The sequence below is a fragment of the Protobothrops mucrosquamatus genome, unplaced genomic scaffold (genome assembly GCF_001527695.2).
Source record: "Protobothrops mucrosquamatus isolate PMUCROS unplaced genomic scaffold, P.Mucros_1.0 scaffold623, whole genome shotgun sequence".
NCBI classification, from domain to species: Eukaryota; Metazoa; Chordata; class Lepidosauria; order Squamata; family Viperidae; genus Protobothrops; species Protobothrops mucrosquamatus.
This window is the reverse complement of record NW_015386919.1, coordinates 38568-61556: the sequence shown is the minus strand read 5'-3', so window position 1 is coordinate 61556 and position 22989 is coordinate 38568. Positions and strand designations below refer to the sequence as shown.

General features: G+C 37.0%; 2 protein-coding genes across 4 annotated transcripts; one reads left to right on the top strand and one right to left on the bottom strand.

Moving 5' to 3' along the window:
* The first annotated feature begins 75 nt into the window (after window positions 1-75).
* Window positions 76-7207, top strand: HNRNPAB (heterogeneous nuclear ribonucleoprotein A/B). The gene is made up of 7 exons (XM_015817691.1): window positions 76-90; window positions 220-613; window positions 2093-2261; window positions 2343-2501; window positions 3093-3224; window positions 5648-5735; window positions 5944-7207. The coding sequence occupies exons 2-7, from the start codon at window positions 300-302 to the stop codon at window positions 6009-6011; spliced, it is 930 nt and encodes a 309-aa protein (XP_015673177.1). The 5' UTR covers window positions 76-90; window positions 220-299; the 3' UTR covers window positions 6012-7207.
* Window positions 7208-9359: 2152 nt separating this feature from the next.
* Window positions 9360-22049, bottom strand: LOC107289007 (5-phosphohydroxy-L-lysine phospho-lyase). 3 transcript variants are annotated; one of them, XM_015817690.1, is made up of 14 exons: window positions 21993-22049; window positions 20860-20932; window positions 18459-18577; window positions 17637-17796; window positions 17087-17161; window positions 16232-16319; window positions 16025-16141; window positions 15472-15554; window positions 14923-15148; window positions 14569-14723; window positions 14152-14241; window positions 10319-10449; window positions 9634-9683; window positions 9360-9442 (listed from the first exon to the last, which is right to left on the bottom strand). In XM_015817690.1, exons 2-13 carry the CDS (start codon window positions 20916-20918, stop codon window positions 9661-9663), a joined length of 1326 nt encoding a protein of 441 aa, XP_015673176.1. In that variant the 5' UTR covers window positions 20919-20932; window positions 21993-22049; the 3' UTR covers window positions 9360-9442; window positions 9634-9660. The 3 variants fall into 3 exon arrangements, with proteins under 3 accessions (XP_015673176.1, XP_015673174.1, XP_029140297.1); XM_015817688.2 differs by lacking the exon at window positions 21993-22049 and having other exon boundaries at window positions 20860-21011; XM_029284464.1 differs by lacking the exon at window positions 21993-22049 and having other exon boundaries at window positions 9360-9683; window positions 20860-21012.
* Between the last annotated feature and the right edge of the window lie 940 nt (window positions 22050-22989).

Here is a 22989-nt window from a genome sequence, read left to right as displayed (position 1 = left end):
CGACATCGGCAGAGACCAGCACGCTCGCGACGAAGCTTGAAGGACCGGATTTCGTTTTTCCTGGGCACGCGAGCCGAGCGGCGTTTAAACGTGAGTCTCGGGAACCCGAGGGGGGGGGGGGAGGCGCTTGTCTTCGCGTGGCGAGGCCAAGTGGGACGCCCGCTCCTTCCGTGCGTTTGGAGGCGCCATCTCTCTCTCTCTCTCTCTCTTTTTTTGTAGGCCTCGCTGACGGTGAGAACTTCCGTTGTTGTCGCTTACGCAGGTTCGAGGCAGCGGCGCACTCTCTGGGCTAGGAAATCATGGCCGAGGTGGAGCACCAGTTTGGCGCCACCCAAAATGGGCATGAAGCGGCCGCGGCGGCGGCGGCCGAGGGATCCGTGAGTGGCGGCGACGAGGAGCTGTTGCAGCCGGAGCAGCAGCTTGAAGAGGAGGAGGAAGAGGAAGAGGTGGTGGCGGCGGCAGTGGTGGTGGCCGAGGCTGGAGAGGGGGACGGCGAGGGAGAAGGCGAGGAGGAGGAGGCAGGGCAATCGGTAGCTTCTGCAGAAGCTGGCGGCAGCCAGAACGGAGCCGAAGGCGATCAGATCAACGCAAGCAAGAACGAGGAGGATGCGGGGTAAGAAGGGTAGCGGCGTCGTTATATTGCCCCCGCCCACTTTCTGTGGTTTCCGGCGCCATGCACGGCGACAACCTGCTCGGAGTGACAGGCCCGAACCCGCTGTTTTGGCTCGGCTCCAATCGATTCTTACGCTTTTTCTTGCCCTGCCTGATGTTTTTTGCGGAGGGTGATTGGCGCGCAGGTCCTTCCTTTTCTGGCCTGGTCTTTGCCGTTGAAACAGACAATAAGCCGAAACGGGGCTGCAGCAGTCTGGCCTCCTTTGTTCTTGAAGTTGCCTTTTGTTGGCGCCATGTGGTGGTGGGGGAAGGAGGGGCGGTAAGGCTTCTGGTTTCCTGAAATGGCAGTAGTCTAGGCCTTCCCCCCCCTTCTTTGTGTGCCATGCTAGTGCCATTGGAGGACAGCTTGCTACCATTGCATCTGTACTAAAAGTTGAAAAGGTAAACGACCGCTTCTCCCTAAAATATATTAACTGCTAGTTCGGTGGAAGTCAGAAGTAGCTACTTAAGAACTTTAATGAACAGGAACATATGTTTCTGAAACTATTTGCTGGCAGTGTAATTTAACTGCATCCCCAGGTCCAGCTATTGCAGATCAGTTAGCATGTATGTAGTTTCTTTAGATGATTAGGGAACTCCAGCATAATCTTCGTAGAAGTGATGCTACCTTATTATATACTGCTCAAAAAAAATAAAGGGAACGCAAACCCCTTCAGTTCCATGTTAAAATGTTCCCTTTATTTTTGTGAGCAGTATATTTTATCTGTTTTGTGTGCTGTTCTTGTTCGATTAAATTTTCTTAAGGAAAGCCTGGACTTGAAGAGATTGTGTCTCTTCCTCTCACAAAAAAAATCCTTTTACATAATTCCACTCAGCCAAATTGAAATGCGGTGTGTGTGTGTGTGTGTGTGAGTATATCTAAAGATTGTAATGAAGCCAGCTTATTAATATAAAAAACTGGTATTTAAACAAAGTTTGGGTCTTGCTGAGGTTGTATGCTCAAAACTGTTGAGGTAGAATATTAATTTTTATGATTTCTGCTAGTGAAACACTTTGGTTTGTTTAGTTTTTATTGTAAGTATCTCCAAATTTCCATTGCTAAATAAGGCAATTGAGTTTTGCCCCATTTTGCAACCTTTTTTGCTATAGTTAAATGAATCACTGCTGTTAAGTAAATCATGTCATTAAGTGAATCTAGCTTCATCCATTGATTTTGCTTATTAGAAGCTAGCTGGGAAGGTTACATATGGTGATCATATGACCACGGGTTCTGCAACTATCCTAAACACATGCTATTTGCCAAATGCTTGAATTTTGATCATGTGACCTGCTGCAATGGTCTTAAGTGTGAAAAACTAAGTTATTTTTTTCAGTAACTTTGAACTGTCACTAAACCAGTGTTTGTAAATCAAGGACTACTTGTATTGCTATGGTAATAGTGGTCATCATTTTTCAGTGTGTCTTACTTACCTTGTTGCAGGAAAATGTTTGTTGGTGGTCTTAGTTGGGATACAAGCAAAAAAGACTTAAAAGACTACTTTACTAAATTTGGTGAAGTAACTGATTGCACAATAAAAATGGATCCTAATACAGGCAGATCAAGAGGTTTTGGATTCATTCTCTTCAAAGAAGCAGCAAGTGTTGATAAGGTGAGTGATAGCCTGAGATACTTAGACTACTTCTAATGTTACAAATGTTCTGTCATTCTGATTTGTTGAACTGCTTTGTAGGTTTTGGAGCAAAAAGAACACAAATTAGATGGAAGAGTGATTGACCCTAAGAAAGCAATGGCAATGAAAAAGGATCCTGTGAAGAAAATATTTGTTGGTGGACTTAACCCAGAAGCAACAGAAGACAAAATCAGGGAATATTTTGGAGAGTTTGGAGAGGTATATAATCTGATGCAAGTTTAGGTAGATAGGCTAGCTTTAACCTGAAAATAATAAAGCAAATTGTTTTAATCCACAATAATTGTAAGTAGAAATATGGGGTATGTTACCCAGAGATTGATTGTTACTCAGTACACCAGGTGTCCAATATACATACATATGTATTTATATGCTTGTATTTCAGTTAAATTAGAATTGGTTACATCATGGTGTTTCTTAAATGGTTGACAAATCATGTAGCCTGCATACCATATATCTATTTTCGTATTGATTTCTGTGTATTTCCTTGTAACTGATTTTAAGCATATTTATAGTAAATAGTTTGAATAGGCTTTAATTGTTCAGAGCACCAAATGGTCATCCTTACATGAAATTTGCAAATTATACAAATCATAATTGTAGAGCAATAATAGTTTGGATTTGTTATATTTATTAATATAGCTTTATCTACTAAGTTCCTAGTACTTTGATAAATTGCAGTTTTTAACACAAGACAGTTATACCCTGAAGAAATAAGAGATTGACCAGAATTACTGAACAAGTTAATGTAGTACATAATTCCAGTGAACTTGAAATACTATGTTTCTTTAGATTGAAGCTATTGAACTTCCAATGGATCCAAAGACTAATAAAAGAAGAGGGTTTGTATTCATCACATTTAAGGAAGAAGAACCAGTGAAGAAAATCTTAGAGAAAAAATTCCACAATGTCAGTGGTAGTAAGGTAGGAATGCTGCTTATTGTACAATGGATTGGAATCTATTCACTCCCTATAACTTGCACATAGTTGGAAGGCGAAAAGTAAGAGAATTACACAAAGTTTATTTTGAATATGGAAACTATATAGGAAACAGACTAAATGAGCATATAGTATATCTACTGTATAATTTTTTAGCCACAAGATCTATGTTTTTGCACTACAGAATTAGAAACAACATGCAGATTATTTTAATTTCCTTTGCATAATCAAAGATTTGAAGTAACATCAGTAATTGTGGATGGTATTACAGTGTACATGTCTTTTTTTTCCAGAAGTGAGGGCTAATTGTTTCTAGACAATATTAAACTTATATGCTTCCTACTTCACTTTGAAAAGTGATTCATAATATTTTTCGTTACATTATCCCAAACAAGTTTTAGTTAATAGCTAAATATAATTTGAGAAATATGTAGAGCCTACCATTAAATATAATTTGACATAGTTTGTTCCACAAATTAATGAAAAACAGGGCTAGTTTGATAGATGAAAGTAGTATATTAGTTAATTTACATTTTCATGGAAATGCCATTTCATCTCAGACCTAGAAGCTATAGATTCTGTTATTCCCACAAAAGGAATATTAGTGGCGTGGAAATAATTTAGGCAGGAAGGGTGGAATGCATAGGCACACAAGTTGTGTGTGTATATATATATATATATATATATACACACACAAGTTGTGTGTATATATATATATATATATATATAAAAAATATTTATATATATATATAAAAAAAAATATAATGCTGGTGTGCTGTTATTTGTATGTCTATCAAATAGCCTGGGTCAGCTAGGTAATCAACAACATAGCAGCCTTTATCACTCCTTTTACAGCATCCAGAACCTGTGACATGGTGCTTGATTTTTAGTTTTCTTTCCTTTTTGTTCATAAAGAGAAACCAAAAACAGCAAACTAAGGCAAAAATATTTATCTTACCAATGTGATATCATTGGAAATAATCAATGTTGCCCTTAAAGTCACTTTAAAATGCAATCGCTTTCAAAACAGAAACTATCTTTATTTTGTTACTTTCTCTATGGTTGTTGCCCTGAATTAAGAATATAGCTAGAAGGATAAAGGTTTCTTAAACAATGGACAGAATAAGTATATTCTATTAACTTTTATTAATTTATTAATTTGCTTGGATCCTGTGATAGTAAGGAAATTAAGCTGTTTAAACTTTTTTAAAATCACTTGAATAACAAGACATGAAAACATAACATTAGATAACTTAGCCAAAGGTAGGAAGTTGCTTGATTAGAATATAGACTACTTGAAGCAGAAAGATATAAAGCAAAATACAAATAGTGGTAGAATGTGGAAGCATATTTTAAGAGCAGAGCTTATAGTGGGGGAGCTAGAGTGCTAGAACTTTAGATGTTGCCAAACCTCAACTGCCAATAACTCCAATAATCATGAAAACGATGAGGGATGGTGGATGTTATAATTTAACAATATTTGGGAGGCGCATGTTGCCCTGCTTTGGATTATAGTCAATGTCTAATGGTTTAAAACGTATGTGCTTGGCATTTATAGCATTATCAGATGAAAAATAGGTGTATTCAGGTAATCCTTGACTAAGACCACAATTGGGGTTAGAATTTCTATTGCTAAGCAATGTGCTTGTTAAGTGAGTTGTGCCGGTTTTTATGATCTTTTTGCCATGGTCAATGAATCAGATGTTCATTAAGTGAATCCATTTTCTCCCATTGACTGTGCTTCACATGACTCCCAAGATGCTGCAGGTGTCATAAATACATGGGTGTTGCCAAGTTCCTGAGTTTTAATCATATGATTGAGGATACTGTGATTGTCATAAGTGTGAGGACCATTCCTACATTACTTTTTTCAGTGCCATTGTAACTTCAAATGGTTCCGAAATGAATGGTTAAGTCGAGGACTATTGTACACTTTTGGCTATGTCAGGGGTAGGCAACCTTGGCTCTTTTATGACTTGTGGACTTCAACTCCCAGAATTCTCGAATGGCTCAGGAATTCTGGGAGTTGAAGTCCACGAGTCATACAAGAGCCAAGGTTGCCTACCCCTGGGCTATGTTCATGTGATATATTTAGCCATAGTTAACCATATTTTGCTTAACCTGTTTCCTGGTGGCAGACAGCATATGGAAATTTAATAATTTAAACTGGGTTTATGCAGCTTGAGAGATTAAAGTTCAGTTTTGAAAGAGGTACTGAGCTTATATTTCATAAATTCTAGTACAGTATTAACTTCTGTGCAGCAGAAGTTTTTTCTAGAATATTTTCCCTCAGATTTCATTATTTGGAAGTGTTTTTGTAATCCAGGTATTTGAACATTTAAAACTTGTGATACGTATATGTAGTATTGTATGTTAAGAACATCTGTTTTACATTATGATCTTTTCAGTGTGAAATCAAGGTAGCACAGCCAAAAGAAATATATCAGCAGCAACAGTTTGGTTCTGGGGGCGGCCGAGGAAGAGGTGGAAGAAGAGGTATGTACGTATTCTAGTATGACATATTCTAAAATACAGGGTTTTCCAGGTGGTTTTCCTTTCTATAGAATAAAGAGTTTTTGAATATAGGATGTAGCTGTCAAGACTATAATTATTCAGTATATGTATATTTTGGAGGGGACCTGGCTATAGATACCTGCAAGTATGACTAAATACTAATTTAATGCATTTGGTTTCTTATTTATAGGTCAAGGCAGTTCAAATTATGGGAAGGCTCCAAGACGTGGTCATCAGAATAACTACAAGCCATATTGATCAAAAGTATTCAGGTATGCAGTGGCATGCTCTAATGCACAAAACTACTGCATATGTTTTGTACTTAATGCTGTAGATGGACATTACAATTATGTACCAAAATTAACTTTACAATACATTTCTATGGCCTGTTATGTGTATCTGAAGACTTCCCTGGAAATGTCTTTTGTTTAATATTTACAGATAATAGTTGTCTAGAGAGTGTGGTGTGTAAATTTCAGCCTTGCTGAAGATTAATGATTTTATTGATAGGTTAAATTGAAATGATTTTGAGGGTCTGCTTAAAGCTGCAGCTTCTGCATCTAGGGACTGCCCGTTGGAGTTAACTACGTTATTCCAGTTGTACAGAATGAGATGCATCTTAGGGAACCAGTATCACTTTCCACCTTTTTATTTTGTATTGGTTTTGTGTCATACATTTCCTGTAATGGAAGTGTTAATTTTACTGTACTTTTTGGTACCTTTTTGGAATCTAATGTATTGTAAGGTATTTTACATGTGTTCTGATTCACCATGACATGGATATTGATGCTATTCTAGCTTTTGAATAAAAAAGCATAATACAGTATCCTGTGCCATTATTCCAGCTATCCTTTTGTAGCTCAGAGAAAAGAAGCCTTAGAATTTCATTAGAAATGCTGGTGGCTGGTTGGATGCGTAAATCTTAGAAATTGGATTTAGAGCATGTTTTAACCCTAAAATTGATGAAAGACCAGCAAAACTTAATTGTTTAATCACAAATTCAAAGTATTGTTGAGGTAGGAAAAACCAGGAAGCAGAACAAGTATTATATTTCAGGAAAATCTTAGGATTAAGAATAGTGTATTATTGTGTAGGAATAAAGGTCATAGGAATTTAGGAGTAAATTTGTAGAATTAAATACCTAAAATACTGAGGGGTTCAAGGCTGTATTTACACACACAAGACAATATTAGACATGCTTACACTATAGTCTGCTTTTTTGTATATGCAAGTTCAATTTAAATCTGAAAACATGCTCAATAACATATGTACAAAACTCCTGGATGCTTATGTAGTACACTCATTTGAAACTTCCCTAGGTTCATTGATCATACTTAAATCTGTCAATCTGACTGGCTTTTGTACTCTTATGTGTTTTATTAGTATTTAGAAATTAAACATTTCATGCTAAAATTATTAAGCAAATATTAAAGCTGCGTAAACATTGGATTTTCAGTACTGTTTCCAAGTTTTTTTCAAATTATTCTATAGCTTCTTCCAAGCTTATCCTGAGCTATTTTGTAGTTATATTTCTATTTTCAGTAGATAATAGCTGATAGCAGTCCTGCTGTCAAATATGGGTAAAGATTTTTAATGCACTATAAGTACATTAAATTCTACATTTAAAGTTTCCAACAATATAGCTTGTCTTAGCTAAGTATAAGCTCAGACATGGAGAGAAGAATATAATGCATTTTTATTTAGAATAAAAATTTCTTGCTTAAAGATATTAAAATGACAGCTCTGTTTTAATGGAAGTTTTAATTACATGTTTAACAGCCATGGTTAAAACTAGGTTTGGAAGAGGAAGTTGTCTCTGTAGAGACAACACAGTCACTTATCCATGGGATAAATAATCTGTTATGAACTTACATTTTAATTGTATAATAATAAATATTAACCCCAAATTAGAACTCATTGTTTAAGATCATTTAACAACAGCTATGGACTGGCTTCAGTTATTTAATTTTTGACCATTTTTATATGGTAATCTGCATGGTTTGCTTGTCAGGGCACTTGAATAGTAACAAATAAGGCTTGAAAATGAAAATGAGTTTTGCTTTTGACAGTTAAAAATATATAGTTTAGTCATGCTGAATTGTGTTCTCTAAGAAATTAAAAGGTTACCGAAAATATACCTAACTACTTACAAAGATGTCCACTATGATATGGGGAAATTATCAAGTCTTATTTGCTAGAATGTCAAATCCTACTAACTGAAGGTGAATTAAATAGCTCTTCTGAAGGTGAAACTATTAACTACCGCACTCTAGAACTTATGAGCTATAGTGGTAGAAGTAGGCAACCGTACATCTGAGTTACGTCTGGAACTGCTAATTCATTTAGATATTATGATATAGTTCAAAGTTTCTGACTGTCACTAGTCAATTGGAGAGCCAGCAGTTCCTGAAAGAAATTTTCACATTACAATAGAATTACAATTATCTGTCTTCTCCCTGGCTAAGAAACTTAAAAGATAGCAATTTTGTTCTCTGTAACAGATGTGACTGTGGGCTTTCCAACCTTACTCGCTTTTGAGTATTTTAATATTGTTTTCATCCTATGTGTTTTGTTTGCCCCAAAGAATGGAACAGTTTTATGACTGGTACACGTGTAGATAGTTGAATGCTAGTACTATATTTTGCATGTTTTGACAAGTAAGCCTATTTGTTATTAATGTATAGGGTAAAGGGGAATTGAAATTCTGTTAAGCATATTTTACCAAATTTTTAAAAAATACGTTTTCATTTGCTTTAAGTCACAGATCTTAGGATTTGAAACATTAGAGCCTGACATAGCAAACATAAACAGGATTTTACAATAGAAAATGCATTTCATAGTGAAATACAGAGATTTAGCTGTAGCTAAGAGAGGAAAGAAACTGCTTATGGAAAAATAAGAGGTACCAATCTGATACTGTTATGACTGAAAGAAACATAGCAAAACTATCTTTAGCAAAGGAATTTCATCTTAATGCTACAGAAAAACAGAAAGTTAATATCTTTGAAGATAATAGTTGTTAGGATGTCCTTAGAAAATGGGTTGCTTTTCATCTGAAAATGATGAATGAAAATGAAAAAATGTATTATCTACAACATTTTTGGTATAAATACTTCTTGATCTGTCAGCTTCTTAAAATAAAAATTCCCCTTTATTCCTGAATTACTGTAATGGGAAAGCTATGCTTTCTAAATAAAAATAGGTTATCCATGTTGGTGACATACTGATTTTCTTTAGTAAATAAAACATTTCTATGAGATGCTAAAAAAAATCTTACAAAAAAAAACAAACAATTCTCATGAGTGTAATGTTTGGGTATTTACTAAATAATGGATTCCTACTGATTTGTTAATAAAATGTTATAAAGAAAATAGACTTATTGGATCAAAGGTGCTAATTGTGAAATATAAATAGAAATAAGAATATATATAGTCCTGTAACCTGTATAGCACAAGGATGACAAGTTATATTTTCTGGATAAAATATAGGTTTTCCTCTCTACTATATTAAAAGTTGCATTAGTGGAGATAATAGCAACAGAGCTCTAAAAAATCGGAGCTCTATTGCTAAAAACGTCAGCAATACAACAAAACTACATAGACTGGATTATGAAAGCTTGAAGAAGTCAGAATTTTATTATTGTAGTTTAAGTGTAGAAAAATGGTAAAATTCTGCACCATGCTTGTATCCTGTAAAAGATGAATGAAAGAATTCAGTATTCACATGGGAAAGCCAGCAAATTAAATTTTTCATAATTTATGTTTGACATGCTGCTGTTGACTATATATTGTTGGAATATGATTTGATACAATAGTATCTATTCAGGATAATGACATTAATGGCTTCTGCTTTTTGTATATAATAGTATGTGAATGCTTACCTCTTGTAGCCTTGGAAATCATCATCTTTAGGTTTTTCTTATCTCCAATTCTGCAGAATATTCAATTAGAATATGATTGTTGCCTACCCATTTTTCATGGGCCAGAATTAGTATTTGCATATAATCAGGAATGAAAATCCTTCATTCCAGTGGCACAAAAATATTCCTAGTGGTCTTCTTGCTGATTCAGACTATATTTATTCTCATATCCTCCCTCCCCCAAAAATCTAAAATGGAAAATAGGATTGATTAAAGGTGACGATCATAAAGTTAAAAACTTTCTTCCATTTAGACCCATGCTTGTTTTTTCATTACAGTGATGTCTACTCTGGGAGAAAAATAATAATTGGTGCTAATTGGTGCATTCTCAAAAGGTGAAAAGAATTTAGTAGGAAAGTCGTTCAATATAGAAGAGCTTCTATGTAATTTTGCATATGTAAACTGTACACATAGAACAAAATACAATAATTTTAGTTTAGCTGCCTCTTTCTGGAAAGAAATAGCTTGAGAAAGAGGACTGGCAAATTCATTGATATTCTTAGAACAGGCTTTCAGACTGCAAAACCTTTTGACATTATTGCTTATGTATTAAATGCTTTATTTAAGAAGGTTTAGTTCAATCTGTAGCATACCAGATAGGCAATCTGTTATATAAACCAATTTTAAAGAGCTTTCCTCTACTTACCTGTTAATATCACATCAAGTTTATCAACTACTGACTCTGCATCCTTTGTATTGAAACACAGTGGTGGCTTGAACTTAAGCACATTTCTGCCTGGCCCATCTGTGCTCAGCATAATGAATTCTTCCTTTAATCTAGAGAACCAGAAAAAAATGGCTGATTTTAGAAGAAGTATAAGTTACCTACTTAGATTAGTATGGTCATATAAATCACATTTACAATGATATATGAGCTTTATCAATTTTGGGGCACAATGGGGATTTTGGTTATCACTTTTGGCAGGATTTGGCATTTTTCTTTAAAACTGTAGACTTCTTGTCTGGAGTGCCACTCTCACAATGGCAGTGAGACCCTGCATGACCAAGAAGCTTACATGTTCCAGAAATACTTTAAAGCTGGAGATGGAAAAATCATAAAGTCCCCTTTAAAGTTGCCTTACCTCATTAGGTAAGCACGGTTTTCAACATGTCATGGCCTCTGTTACTAGAATTACAGAATCAATCTGAAAGGATTAATTACTCTTTAAATGACGGTAGGGTCAAGAATTTGCTTTTTTCCCCTTTGTGGGAGGAAACCCTCTTCAGTCTTGGTTCTGTCTCGAGACAAGGTAGATCTCATTCTGTGGAGATTCTCAGTCATCCAGATCATGGTTGTTCCAAAGATGCTTTTTCACGAGGCAACTGGACTTTTTTTTCTCTTTGAAGACATTTTGCTTTTCATCCAATAAGCTTTTTCAGCTTCTTGCACTACTCAGGTGACTCTGGTGACACAGATAATCTTCCAGGTGGCATCAGTGACTCTAAAAAAATGCAAATGACCAGCTATCTGCAAGGAATAAATCCTTCTATTCCCCGCCATCCAATCAGAGCTGAAGAAGCTTCTTGGATGAGAAGCGAAACATCTTCAAAGAGGGAAAAAAGAGTCCAGTTGCCTCAGGAAAAGGGTGGATTTTATTTCTTTATCAGCTGTAATAACAGGCAATGATATGTAGAGATGGAAAGAAAAGTAGACCAAATCTCAGAAAATGTTTGCTGCTCCCCCTCCTCACAAAAACCTACTAGCAAGCTAGCTGAGGAATAAGGGACACACATCAGAGTGGGCTCCTTCAATAGTCTTGGGGAAAGATTCTTATTTCAGCATAATCAGTAAATTCAAGATACCAGAGAGTGGGATCTGGAACTGCAAGATCAATTGCATGTTGTGGTCTGGTGCTAGTTAAACACAGATGTGGCTCACCTGTCCAAGATCAGGTCACATACAAGCCCTTCCTGAGATGAAAACTATTTTGAAAGTTGCTCACACAAGTGCTGATAAAAAGCAAGTACAAAAATGTAGTACCAGATTACGTTTAGAGGAAATCCTTATCCAATTGTTATAGCAAAGATTGAGCAGTGCTGAAAATAGCTTGATGGCCCTGCAGTTTACAACCACTATGACACATCTCTCTAAACTCATCATAGGAGAAAAGTCCAGCAGAAAAGATGCCTTCTAATAAATAAGTTGATATGCATAGGATTCCACCAAAATCAAGCTGGCAGACTTAAGAGAGAATTTTTTACCATCTCCAGGATGTTCCAAGCCACCAAGAATTAGCAAAAACGTCAGAACCATAAAATGGATACCATCAAAGTAACTCTTGTCAGGATTTTCCCCATTTTATTCACGGTTCCCAAAAGGAATTAAGAGAGAATGGTGTTGAACATTTAAGGGTCAGAATGAATTCATCAGGTTATGAAGCAGATCACAATATGGGATATCCTGGAGTTGATTTCCTTAAGAAAAGCAGCAGCAAAAAGGATCAATGCAAATTTCCTGCTTCCAAGACAGAAGAAATTGAGGCTTTGTAACTTCCAGCCCTACTCTATGTGTTCCTATCAACACTGACACATATCAGCAGCGAAGCAAACGACCTGGAAACCTTGCTGGAACTAAGTGATTGGGCCCAATAGTTGACATTCTCCTTCCCTCAAGATGCCCAACTACTGTCAGAATCTACCAGATGGGCTGGCAAGCCTTCCAGAGATGATGCAAGAAACACACAATATCATCAAGCACCTAAGGTTTCCTAGAAGGACTGAATAGGGACTGGCAGAGTCTATTGTTACAAACACCTTACTTCATCCACCTAGATCATCAGGAAAACCTTATCTTATTCTACCTAGCAGAGGGTGCAGGTCTCTAGTGCAAATGGGAAGCCTTTAAAGCATCAGCTGGCTAACACAAATAATCGTTTCTCCCCGAAAATAAGACCAGGTCTCTTTTTTGGCCTCCAAAAGAGGCACCAGATCTTATTTGGGGGGGGGGTCTTTTCCACTCACCTTGCGGTGGCGGCACCAACAGCCCCACCCAGCCGACCCACTTCTTCTGGGGCTGAAGGAGCAGCTTCATTCTGCAGCTGAGAATGGAACTCGGGCCTGCATTTCGCAGTCAGAGGCCTTTCTGGAAGGCTTCTGACTATGAAATGCAGTCCAGGGGACACCACAGAAGTGGGCTGGCGACGAATGGCAAGTGTCGATTCATGGGAGGCCTGATAAGCGGGTATGGGGTGCATGGGGCAACTCCACCCCCCCGCCTGCCCTAGCTTGATTTTTAGGCGTGCGCCTCCCCAAAACTAGAGCTTTTTGGGGGGGATAGGGCTTATATTAGGCCCACCCCCAAAAATCAATCTAGGGCTTATTTTGGGGGTAGGTCTTACTTTCGGGGAAACTCAGTACTCAGTGAAGGGAGTGGAGTTTTCAGTTGGAGAAGCATATTAACATGTTTCATGGTTGATATCTTGATTGTAATGATTGAACGCAATTTTTGAAAAATTGGTCACAAAATATGAGATCACGGATTGAATGCAGTTCTTAGACTGGGGGTTCCCTGGATATAGGAAGGATGTTCTTTATTTTCTTACCTAAAGAGGTGTTAATTCCTTAATTCAAGATCCAGTCTCGAAAGACCAAAAGGACACTAAACAATAAATCCATCCTATCCAATAATTCATCTCTCCCACCCCTTTCTTTTATACTTCAGATCAGTATTTATTCTTTGAAAGTATATTATAGCTGTCCTTAACACATGGAAAACTGTAAAAGAGTTTGTTCTTTCCATAGTAGTAGAAGGATTTAAACAATGTAACAATCCTTGAGTATTGAGTTAGTATATATAATCAAACTTCTGAGTTAGTACATATAATCAAACTTACTAGCTGTTCTGTTGATAAATTCAACATTCATGTCTGAAAATATACCTAGGGCGGCTAGGGAGGAAATGGGGGGATGCAAACTCTGGTTTTCAGATACAGAACATTCTAGTGTTAACTAGTATGCACCAAGCCATCTGTTCCAAAGGTACCTTATAAACTGCTAAAAGCAAATCCAATTCTCTTTTGGGGTCAGATCATGTCTTAAACATAGTGACCATTTTTTATTCTTCAAGATTAAAAACTACTATTGGAACTGCCCGATTGATACATCCAAAGAGAAAAGCAGAATCTAGGGAAATCATAGTAACTTATTGTACATTGCATGTACAATTCTGCATACATAACGGAAAAGAGATGTGCAAACTGCTAAGTTTTCTATCTGTAATTCACTTGTGAAATGTGAAGGTACTGTTCACAGATTATTTAGGGAGATAGAAGGTAAAAGTAAAATGGGAAGTACTCATCTGTCTACCACTACCAATAAATCATTAAGATATTCTAACTTTTTCATTCTTAAACTATTTTTTGTGTGTATTCTGAGATGCTTTGGTTATTGGCTGGGAAAATTTAATTAGAAATCTGGAATAGGGATATTTCTAATTAAACTGTCCAAGCAAATAAGCAAAACATCACAAAGTACTTTTACCTTGTTACGATGAATTCTGCTTCTTTGCTAGCAGGTGATCTTTTCTCTCGGTCTTGTACTAAATCTACACCAATAAATAGTCCAACACCCCTGTAAAACAAGGCAAAAACATGAAGTTACAATTAGAATATAGAATAACAGAGTTGGAAGGGACCTTGGAGGCCTTCTAGTCCAATCCCCTGCTTAGGCAGAAAATCCTATACCGTTTCATACAAATGGTTGTCCAATCTCTTAAAAACTTCCAGTGTTGGAGCATTCACAATTTCTGAAGGCAAGTTGTTCCACTGATTAATTGGAAGTTGCAATAAACAAATTTTGCAATTTGGGACTGCTAAAAGCCTGCTAACAAACTGAGAACTATGTGGCAAGTATATGCTGCTTATATTAAATAATTGGTAAATGTTTTAAAATTGATACCTGATATCTCCAATTAGAGGATGTTTAGCTTTTTGTTGATTGAGTAGTTCCATAAAGAAGTTTCCCACATGAAGAGCGTGGGTTTGAAGCTCTTCTTTCTCAATAATATCCAGGACTGCTAGGCCTATTGCACAGGACACAGGATTTCCTCCAAACTATGAATGGGAGGGAGAAATAAAAGTTAAAATAAATTTTCTACACAAAATTGTTTGTCAAAAGCATATGGCAGTCAGAATTTTATATATTGTAGTGGCAATCTGGAAAATACCTTATACATGAAATATACTAAATACATAGTAATACTCAAGCTACACTAAGATGCATTTTAGAATGAAAATGTGGGTGACTACTTACTGTGTTAAAATACTCTACTCCTGTTGCTGAAAATGCCTCTGCAATTTCCTTCGTTGTTGCTACACAAGCCACAGGATGTCCATTCCCAATTGGCTTTCCCATAGTAACAATATCAGGAATAAAATCCTCTCCTTGAAGTTGAAATGCCCAAAAATGTTTGCCAACTCTGCCAAAGCCAACCTGAATTTCATCAGCAATAAATACACCTCCTGCTTTGTGTATATGCCTATTAAAAGAACAAGAAATATATTTATGCAGAAATGGAACAGATCTTATTAAATTTAGGGTTAAAACAAAAATATCTCCAACAATTCACTTTTTCCAAAATTAAGCAACAGCAACCAAAAACAAAATCCCACCAAAGAAAATTAAATATTTGTTAAGTTAAATCATTTCAGTTTTAATTACTGAAATCTTTGGGAATTAAAACTGGCTCTTGCAGAAGTTAAATATTTTTAAAGTCCTTAAACTTGAAGTTTCCTCTAAACAAAAAATCTTTAAAAACAGTTTAGAAAAAAAGCAGAAGAAAAGTTAAGTATGAATACTTACTCTGCAACCTTTTGGAAATAACCAGATGGTGGAATGATCTGTCCAGCAACACTAGGCAAGGATTCTACAAAAAGTGCAGCAAACTAAAAATGTATATAACATAATTAGTAGAGGTATACATATGTGCATGTATCTGCCTTTTGGATATATTAAAGCTTCTAATTCAAATATCTTAGGTACCATAGTTGAGTAACAACTACTATAATACGTAAGAAACTGGAATTACCCAAACAACAGTGTACATTTGAACTTTTTTTTTTTTTGCCAAGAGCTATGAATTATAGCCAACAATGTATTTTTTTTTTCTTTTCGAACATGATATTCCACTAAGATTCTTTAGGATAAAAGAACATTACTCAATTTTGCTTGGAGAGTTGTCTGGAGCAAAATGTAAGAAATTATAATGAATGATTTTTTTTCCAAAATTTCCTGACTTGTTAATTGATAGACAGAAGACTCTATTGTAATGGCACACTGGATAACTGACTAAATTCATGTTAGTTAAAAAGAAACACAAAATGATAAATACAGAAACTTTAAAGACAATATTTACCTTTCTGCTTTCTTGGTGTGCTATGTCAATTATTTTTTTCACTTCATCAGCATATGCTGTGGCTGGATCCTTATGATTTTCTCTATATAATCCTCTGTATGTATCAGGAAGAGGAGCCTATTAAAAATTAATAGTTGATTAGACCACTTGGTTTTAGGTGAATTGGAAATTAACAGGGATAGGGTTAATATAGTCTCTTATGCCTACCACATGGACCCATTCCTTTTGGCCATCTAGATTTCTGAATTTGTATGGACTTATGTCAATCAAAGATGTCAGATGTCCATGATAAGCACTTAAAACAAAACACAATAATCCACAGAAATACATAAATTCTACCTTGGTTTAATATTAGCACCAGAAAATTGTACACATCCAGACTGCCAAACTGTAAACCTACTTTCTAATTTATAACACTTTCACATATTTCAGCTGATGTCCTAGAAAGCAAACAGTTCCCATAAAGATACATTTTCAGAATTCTACTCTGATTATACATATGTATATTAAATGCAACTTGTAATTCAAAATATGGTCTTTAGGATCACGTACACTTAGCTTTGAAATTAAATGAATGTACCTAGATTAGGAATTCAGTTTGTTTGATCTTGGCTTCTTGGAAGAATAGCAGGATTCAAGTTAAAAAACATGAACGTTAAAAAACTTTACCATTCTGATACTGATAGAATGGTAAATACTTCTTACTATGAAATATAGGTTAAATAATATTTAAAAGTTCACTTCAGAAACACAGAGTTTGTGACTCCAGTTATTATTGAAAGAAAATACTCTTGAGCCAAACTAAACCTGATAATTATAAAAGCATGTTCTTACAGTTTTTTAAGAGAACAGCATGGAAGTGATTAATACCCCTTTGTCATACTTCTTTAAAGACTTCCTAATCTAACCTATATCCCTCAGATTCCCTGGCAGCATTTTCCTGTCCAAGTTCTGGGCATGATCCTGTTTAGGTTTTTCCAAGTTCAGTTAAGGTTGATTAGATGCTGCTAGCTGAATTGGACATAGTAATAGAATGCTATTTAAAACATTGTATATACTTACTGGTCAATAACAATAACGTCTTTATGTTTTGTATATTGCCGTGCCAGTCTAAGAGCAAGATCATTAGCTTCTGATCTGTAATGGAAAATTCTGAATTTTCTCATTGTTCATATTCAGTCATCTATAAACCTGAATGGTTTCATATGTATGAAATGAGGGCATACTGGTATGAAAATATGAGCAGTATTAGATGTATGTAATTTTTAATAAACTTTAGTTGAATGGATAAAAGAAAAAATACAGATACAATAAACAATTATAAAAGAGAATTCTGCAGTTATTTATATGCAGTGTTTCATTATGGTTGCTAATGTATGATTAAAAGCCTTTTGATTATAGAAAATATGGGAAAATATGAATGTCATTTTTTTTTTGCAAAAATGGAAAAGACATTTTCATTCATTCTGGTTAAAGGAACAAATACTGAAATAATATAAATATCAAAGAAACAAAGACGTGATTATCCTGACAAACAATTCCGTGAGGTGATAACAAATTTCAGTTCACTTGTTCTGCAAATAAGGTATAAAGATGCCTGTTTTTAACCTACCCCGAATTCAAAAAATAGAAGGTACACAACTTCTCCGGCAATGTTTTAGAAAGTCTCTGTGCATAATCCACCAAATTGTCATGCAGATACCGAGAGTTTGTATTTAGCAGTAGATTCTGCTGATGAGCTGCTCTGACCACTTCAGGATGGCAGTGCCCCACTGAAAAATAAGGATGGGAATATAGCAATTTCAGTGACCATTCATGAATTATTTAAAGACTGTATATAATTCCTCACTTGTTAGATTTCCAGCCTAATCTTGGAAAATCAAAGGCAGAATTTAATGATATCACTTCAGTTATCGCAGGGGTGCCAAACTTGCAACGTCACGTGACGTGTCGCGATGTATCGTGACTTTTTTCCATTGCCGGTAATAGGGTGGGCTCGGTTTCGGCATGACACATCCAGCCTGGGGGCCAGCAGTTTGACACCCCTGAGTTATTGGATATACTTGCTAGGGGTGCACTTTCACAGAAAAGTAGAATGGCCTCCTGTCTACCATTTTGTCTCGGTCACCCAAAATTTTAAATATCAACTATAGCCTTTATTTTTCTAAATAATTCTGTCCTGAATCATTGTTAGCATATTTTATTTTCATCCTGCAGGGTTTGAATGAAGTGAATGAATGGGTGCAGATACTGTCTATGAGAGCAAACACAGGCCACATAAATCTACTACTGCTGCTGGGTGATATGGACAAATTAAATCATGGAAAAGGAAACAAACATTTTGACAATTTAGAAAGGACTGGAGTTAAATTTACCTGACTACAAAGTTTAGACCTAAGAGAGTTTACTAAAGAGAACATAATTTCACACTTGCCATGAGCAACATTATTGATACAGTCAAGGTACTGGTTTCCATTTTCATCATACATATATTGTCCCTTTGCCCGGATAATCTTCACTGGATCTTCTGGAAAAAAAAGCTTGCAGGATGACCTTTAAAGAAAGATAAAAAAAATAAACTTAATTGGAACAGATTAAAAATTCTACCACCAATATATTGTATATTTGAGGTAATAAATCACAAACAAAACTGTTTAATTAGCTACAATGATACAATAATATATCCTCTTTAATCAAATTCTAAGGAAAATGTTTTTGAACTGAGTTTAGTCAGACATGCCTGGTTGCAAGTAATTTGAGCAGCTAAAAGTTGCTTTCTGTTAAGAATTTTTAGCACAATTATATTTCTGAATACAATCCTTTATATATATAATTGATCTGTGGACATTTTAACAGAAGCGCAAAGTCAGGAACTTGTTGAGGTGACATTTAATGTATATTTGCAGGAGATGTGACAGTGAGTAATACAGGTAGTCATTGACTTAAAACAGTTTGCTTAGTGATTATTTGAAATTATGGCAACATTGAAAAGTGACCATTTTTCACACGATCATTGCAGCCTCCCCATGGTCACGTGATCAAAATTCAGACACTTGGCAACTGACTCATAATGAGTACAGTGTTCCAGGGCCACATATTCACCTTTTGTGACCCTCAGAAACAAAGCCAGTGGGGAAGCCAGATTCACTGAACAATCATGTTACTAACTTAACTGTAGTGATTTGCTTAACAACTGTGGCAAGAATGGGGCAACAACTATCGTAAACTGTCCTAAAAAGGGGCAAAACTCAACTAATGTCTCCCTTAGCAACAAAAACCTTTGGGTTCAGTTGTGGTTATAAGTTGAAGACTCTGTACTGAAAATACTACTTCTAACAACATAAGTATAGTATAGTTCTGCTGGATCAGGGCAAACCCTTTCTCGAAGCATTTTGTTTCTCACAGTGACTAACTAAATGCCTCTGGGGTACTCCCAATGCATTAGCGGCATACCCCTCCCCTGCAGAGTTCCCAAGCAATTGTTACTTGAGGCAAGGCAACATTTGTTTTTAGGACTACTGGCATTGATGGACTTACCTACTGATGTGGCCTAGGTATGGAAATAAGCTGCCTCTTGATGAATGCTATTAACAGACTTACATATTTCTGAGGTTTGCAGCCAGTTACAGGTGTATTGGATACTGAGACAAGGTTTCACAATAGACTTCCCAGGAAATTCAAGTGAAGATGCTTGATGGAAGCAATGAGTACAAGATGGGTAGAAGTGGGATTCCCTATTGTCTATAGGTTGGGTATCCAACCTTTTGGCTTGCCTAGGCCATTTTGAGCGAATAGGAATGGTCTTTCACTGCATATAAAACATATAAGATAGTTAATGTATATAAATCAAATACATTGTGGGACTGCCTTACTAGTGGTCCAGGGCCACATGCAGCCTGTGGGCCATGTTTTGGAGATGCCTATTCTTAGTTGTTTTCAAACTCCTACCGCATGACCATGCTTCACTGTGCCACTAGCAATGAGAGGAGTTGTGTAACTTTCAACCAAAGGCCAGCATCGCAGATTGGCTTTTAGTGTGCATGCTCCTAATGCAAATATCCCAGCTTCCGAATTACAGTCATTATGCCTTACAATACTTGTTGGTGTCACCAAGAGCAAGAGATTTACAGAGATGTACCTTGAACTGTCCTTGTATATAGCAGTAGATCACATAGAAGGACAAAACGCCTTTCCTTATAAAGTTTACTTGTGTTTACCCTCCTATATCTAAACACACCAGCCACTGGGTTTTCAAATTAGATCCACACTCAATTATCTGCTCGTTCTCCGGGGAAGAATCACGTCGCCTAGACGTACTAGCTAGACCAGGGGTAGGCAACCTTGGCTCTTTTATGACTCGTGGACTTCAACTCCCAGAATTCCTGAGCCAGCTATGCTGGCTCAGGAATTCTGGGAGTTGAAGTCCACGAGTCATAAAAGAGCCAAGGTTGCCTACCCCTGAGCTAGACCATTCTCTGTTGCTGACTCGACTTTCAGGGAAATCCTCGAGACGGAGATAGAAATAAATGTCGGCAGCGCGGGATCATCAGGTTGACCCTATGGGTGAACATCTCGGGGGCTTATAAAGCGGATCTACGCAGCTGCCCCCTTTAGATCCGCACTGCGGGACGAGCTGCAGCAGCCAGGCGCCCTCGAAGACCAAAGCGTCGCGCCAAACGCCAGCAGCGGAAGCGCAGCGCAGGCATATTGCAGCGGCTCCCCCTTCACTGCGAAATGAGTAGGTGGGCGCCTCGCACTTTACGACACAGGAAGGGCAGCGTCCTCCGTCCCCCCCCCCCGGCAGACTTTTCATCCGCCGCCGCCGCCGCACCTACCCAATGAACTGCTTCCGTAAAGCCAGAGTCTGCTGGCGGTTGCGAGTCTCGGCGCTCATGGCTGTTCCGAAGTCTGGGAGAGGAACCGTAGAGATAGGAAAGGTTAGCATAGGAGGAGTCCACGGGCAAAGCCGCTCTCGTGCCTTTTGCCGCTCTCGTGAGGCACATTGGTAAGAATCGCTCCAAGCGACGCCGAAGCCCCGCGTTGGCATTTGGACTGGCATCCGGAGCGTGGGGCTGAGGTTGCCGCGGAGGACTCTAGTTGGGTGTTTTAAGTATCTACCTGGGCTGAGTTTGGAAATGCAGTAACATTTTCGCAAAGCTTGAGCCAAACTGAATCTGCTCAAAAGTTGTTTCGATCTCCTTCAAAGTGAAGGGAGTCCGAGGAGCGCGCCTCTCTCTACAACTAAACTTTGGTAGGATTTGAGGCTCAAAGCTAACTGCCTTAAAAGCGTATTGTTTATCGTTTTGTTTTTTTTAAAAAAAGAGGCGCTTACTCTTCATTTATGCGGCCGGAAGCGAGCGAAGAACTTCGGGCTCTTAATATTTGGAGTAAATTACGACACGGGACGAGGGGGGAAGGCGATTTAAACGATTGCGGGTCGAGGTTTAAAGGCCGTTTCGATAAGGAACAGTCAAAGCGGGCGAGAGTTTTTCCTTGTTAAAAGCACTTCATCTATTGAAGGGCTACAAGAGGCAGCAAAGTAATCTTTCCCAAAGCAGAGCTCTGAATCTTTCGCAGCAGTAAAGCGGAAAACGAAGGGAAAACACGCTCGCACACCACTGGCAAACGTCTGACGTGGTTATCTCGTAATCCTTGCAGCCGCCCTGTATGGTTGCAAGGATTACTTTCCCTAACGGACGACTTGGAGTGCAGATCCCATAATAGTCAGACCCCATGAGCAATAGGAATTTTACATAAATTATACGGCTGTGCATTTAGCAGGCGCCAACCTGGGCAAGGCTGCTGTAAGAGGAATCGAGTAATATTCTTTATACTGCAGATACTAGAACTAAATAATAATTTGCCTCGGCGATTTGTGAACAGATAATGATGTTCTTTTTCTTTAACTTAAGCTACAATTCTCAATGCTTTTACCTGGAAATAAATCTTATAGAATGAGTGGACTTACTTTTGAGTAGACCTGTACAGAGTTGCACTGCCTGTTTCTTTGCTGGGCTGGCTGTGCAAAATGGCAGTTGCTGAAATGTTCCAGGCTGGCAAAAAGCTGACGAAGATTTAAAAAAAAGTAGGATGGGGTAAAACAGAAAGTATCTGGAGCTGTCCTGCACAATAAACTCTTCCAGCTTTTCTGCAGGAAATACAAGATGTGGCTGTGAGATATACACGGGATTGATAAAAAGACCACTGTAGCTCATTATGGCTGTATCGTTAAGATGAATTTTTAAAAGTAGGAATTTCTCTCCTATATTTGGTACTTGGCAAAAACCCAGTACCGTGAATGTTGGTGATTTATTTTCTCTGAGAGGTGTCAACAAGACTGCTTCACACATAAAAACTGTGTGTTTCTAAAAATAAGTGAATTAATGCCTTATTCACAATTCAGAAGACTAATTTGCAGAGAGGAAGGTTTCATCTTTGTTTTACCACAGCTCGGGATTCAGGGAAATGGCAGATTTTTCTATCAAAAATTAATTTCTCAGTAATACTGCAGTCTACCCTGATAGCCGTGGCCTTAACATTTGCTTGTGTTGATAGTATATTTGCTTTTTTTGGACAAAGATCAGACATTTATTGATATATTTTCTTATAATTTTGACGTAAGTCAAGAGCAAAGCAAAACAAACATTTTCTGGGCTAGTGACTTAGAGAATTGGAAAATACCTTAGCATGAAAACCATTTATCTCTTGTTTTAAGGTCTTGTTTTACGTACAAATTAAAACAAAATGGGAGACAGCATTTAAAATTGCTCCTGTTTGAACTTTAATCCCATCTCACCAACTGGCCCAAAATTGTAGTAGTAGTAGTAGTAGTAGTAGTAGTAGTAGTAAATAATAATAATAATAATAATAATAATAATAATAATAATAATAATAATAATAATTATTATTATTATTATTATTATTATTATTATTATTATTATTATTATTATTATTATTATTATTAT

Coding starts and splice junctions, on each gene's coding strand:
- LOC107289007 (XM_029284464.1), bottom strand. CDS start 20,969: ATGCTAACCTTTCCTATCTCTACGGTTCCTCTCCCAGACTTCGGAACA. Junction 17,797..18,458: donor TATCAATAATGTTGCTCATG/GCAAGTGTGAAA, acceptor CTTATTTTTCAG/TGGGGCACTGCCATCCTGAA. Junction 15,555..16,024: donor CACACCAAGAAAGCAGAAAG/GTAAATATTGTC, acceptor ATACATTTTTAG/TTTGCTGCACTTTTTGTAGA.
- HNRNPAB (XM_015817691.1), top strand. CDS start 300: ATGGCCGAGGTGGAGCACCAGTTTGGCGCCACCCAAAATGGGCATGAA. Junction 2,502..3,092: donor ATTTTGGAGAGTTTGGAGAG/GTATATAATCTG, acceptor ATGTTTCTTTAG/ATTGAAGCTATTGAACTTCC. Junction 3,225..5,647: donor ACAATGTCAGTGGTAGTAAG/GTAGGAATGCTG, acceptor TGATCTTTTCAG/TGTGAAATCAAGGTAGCACA.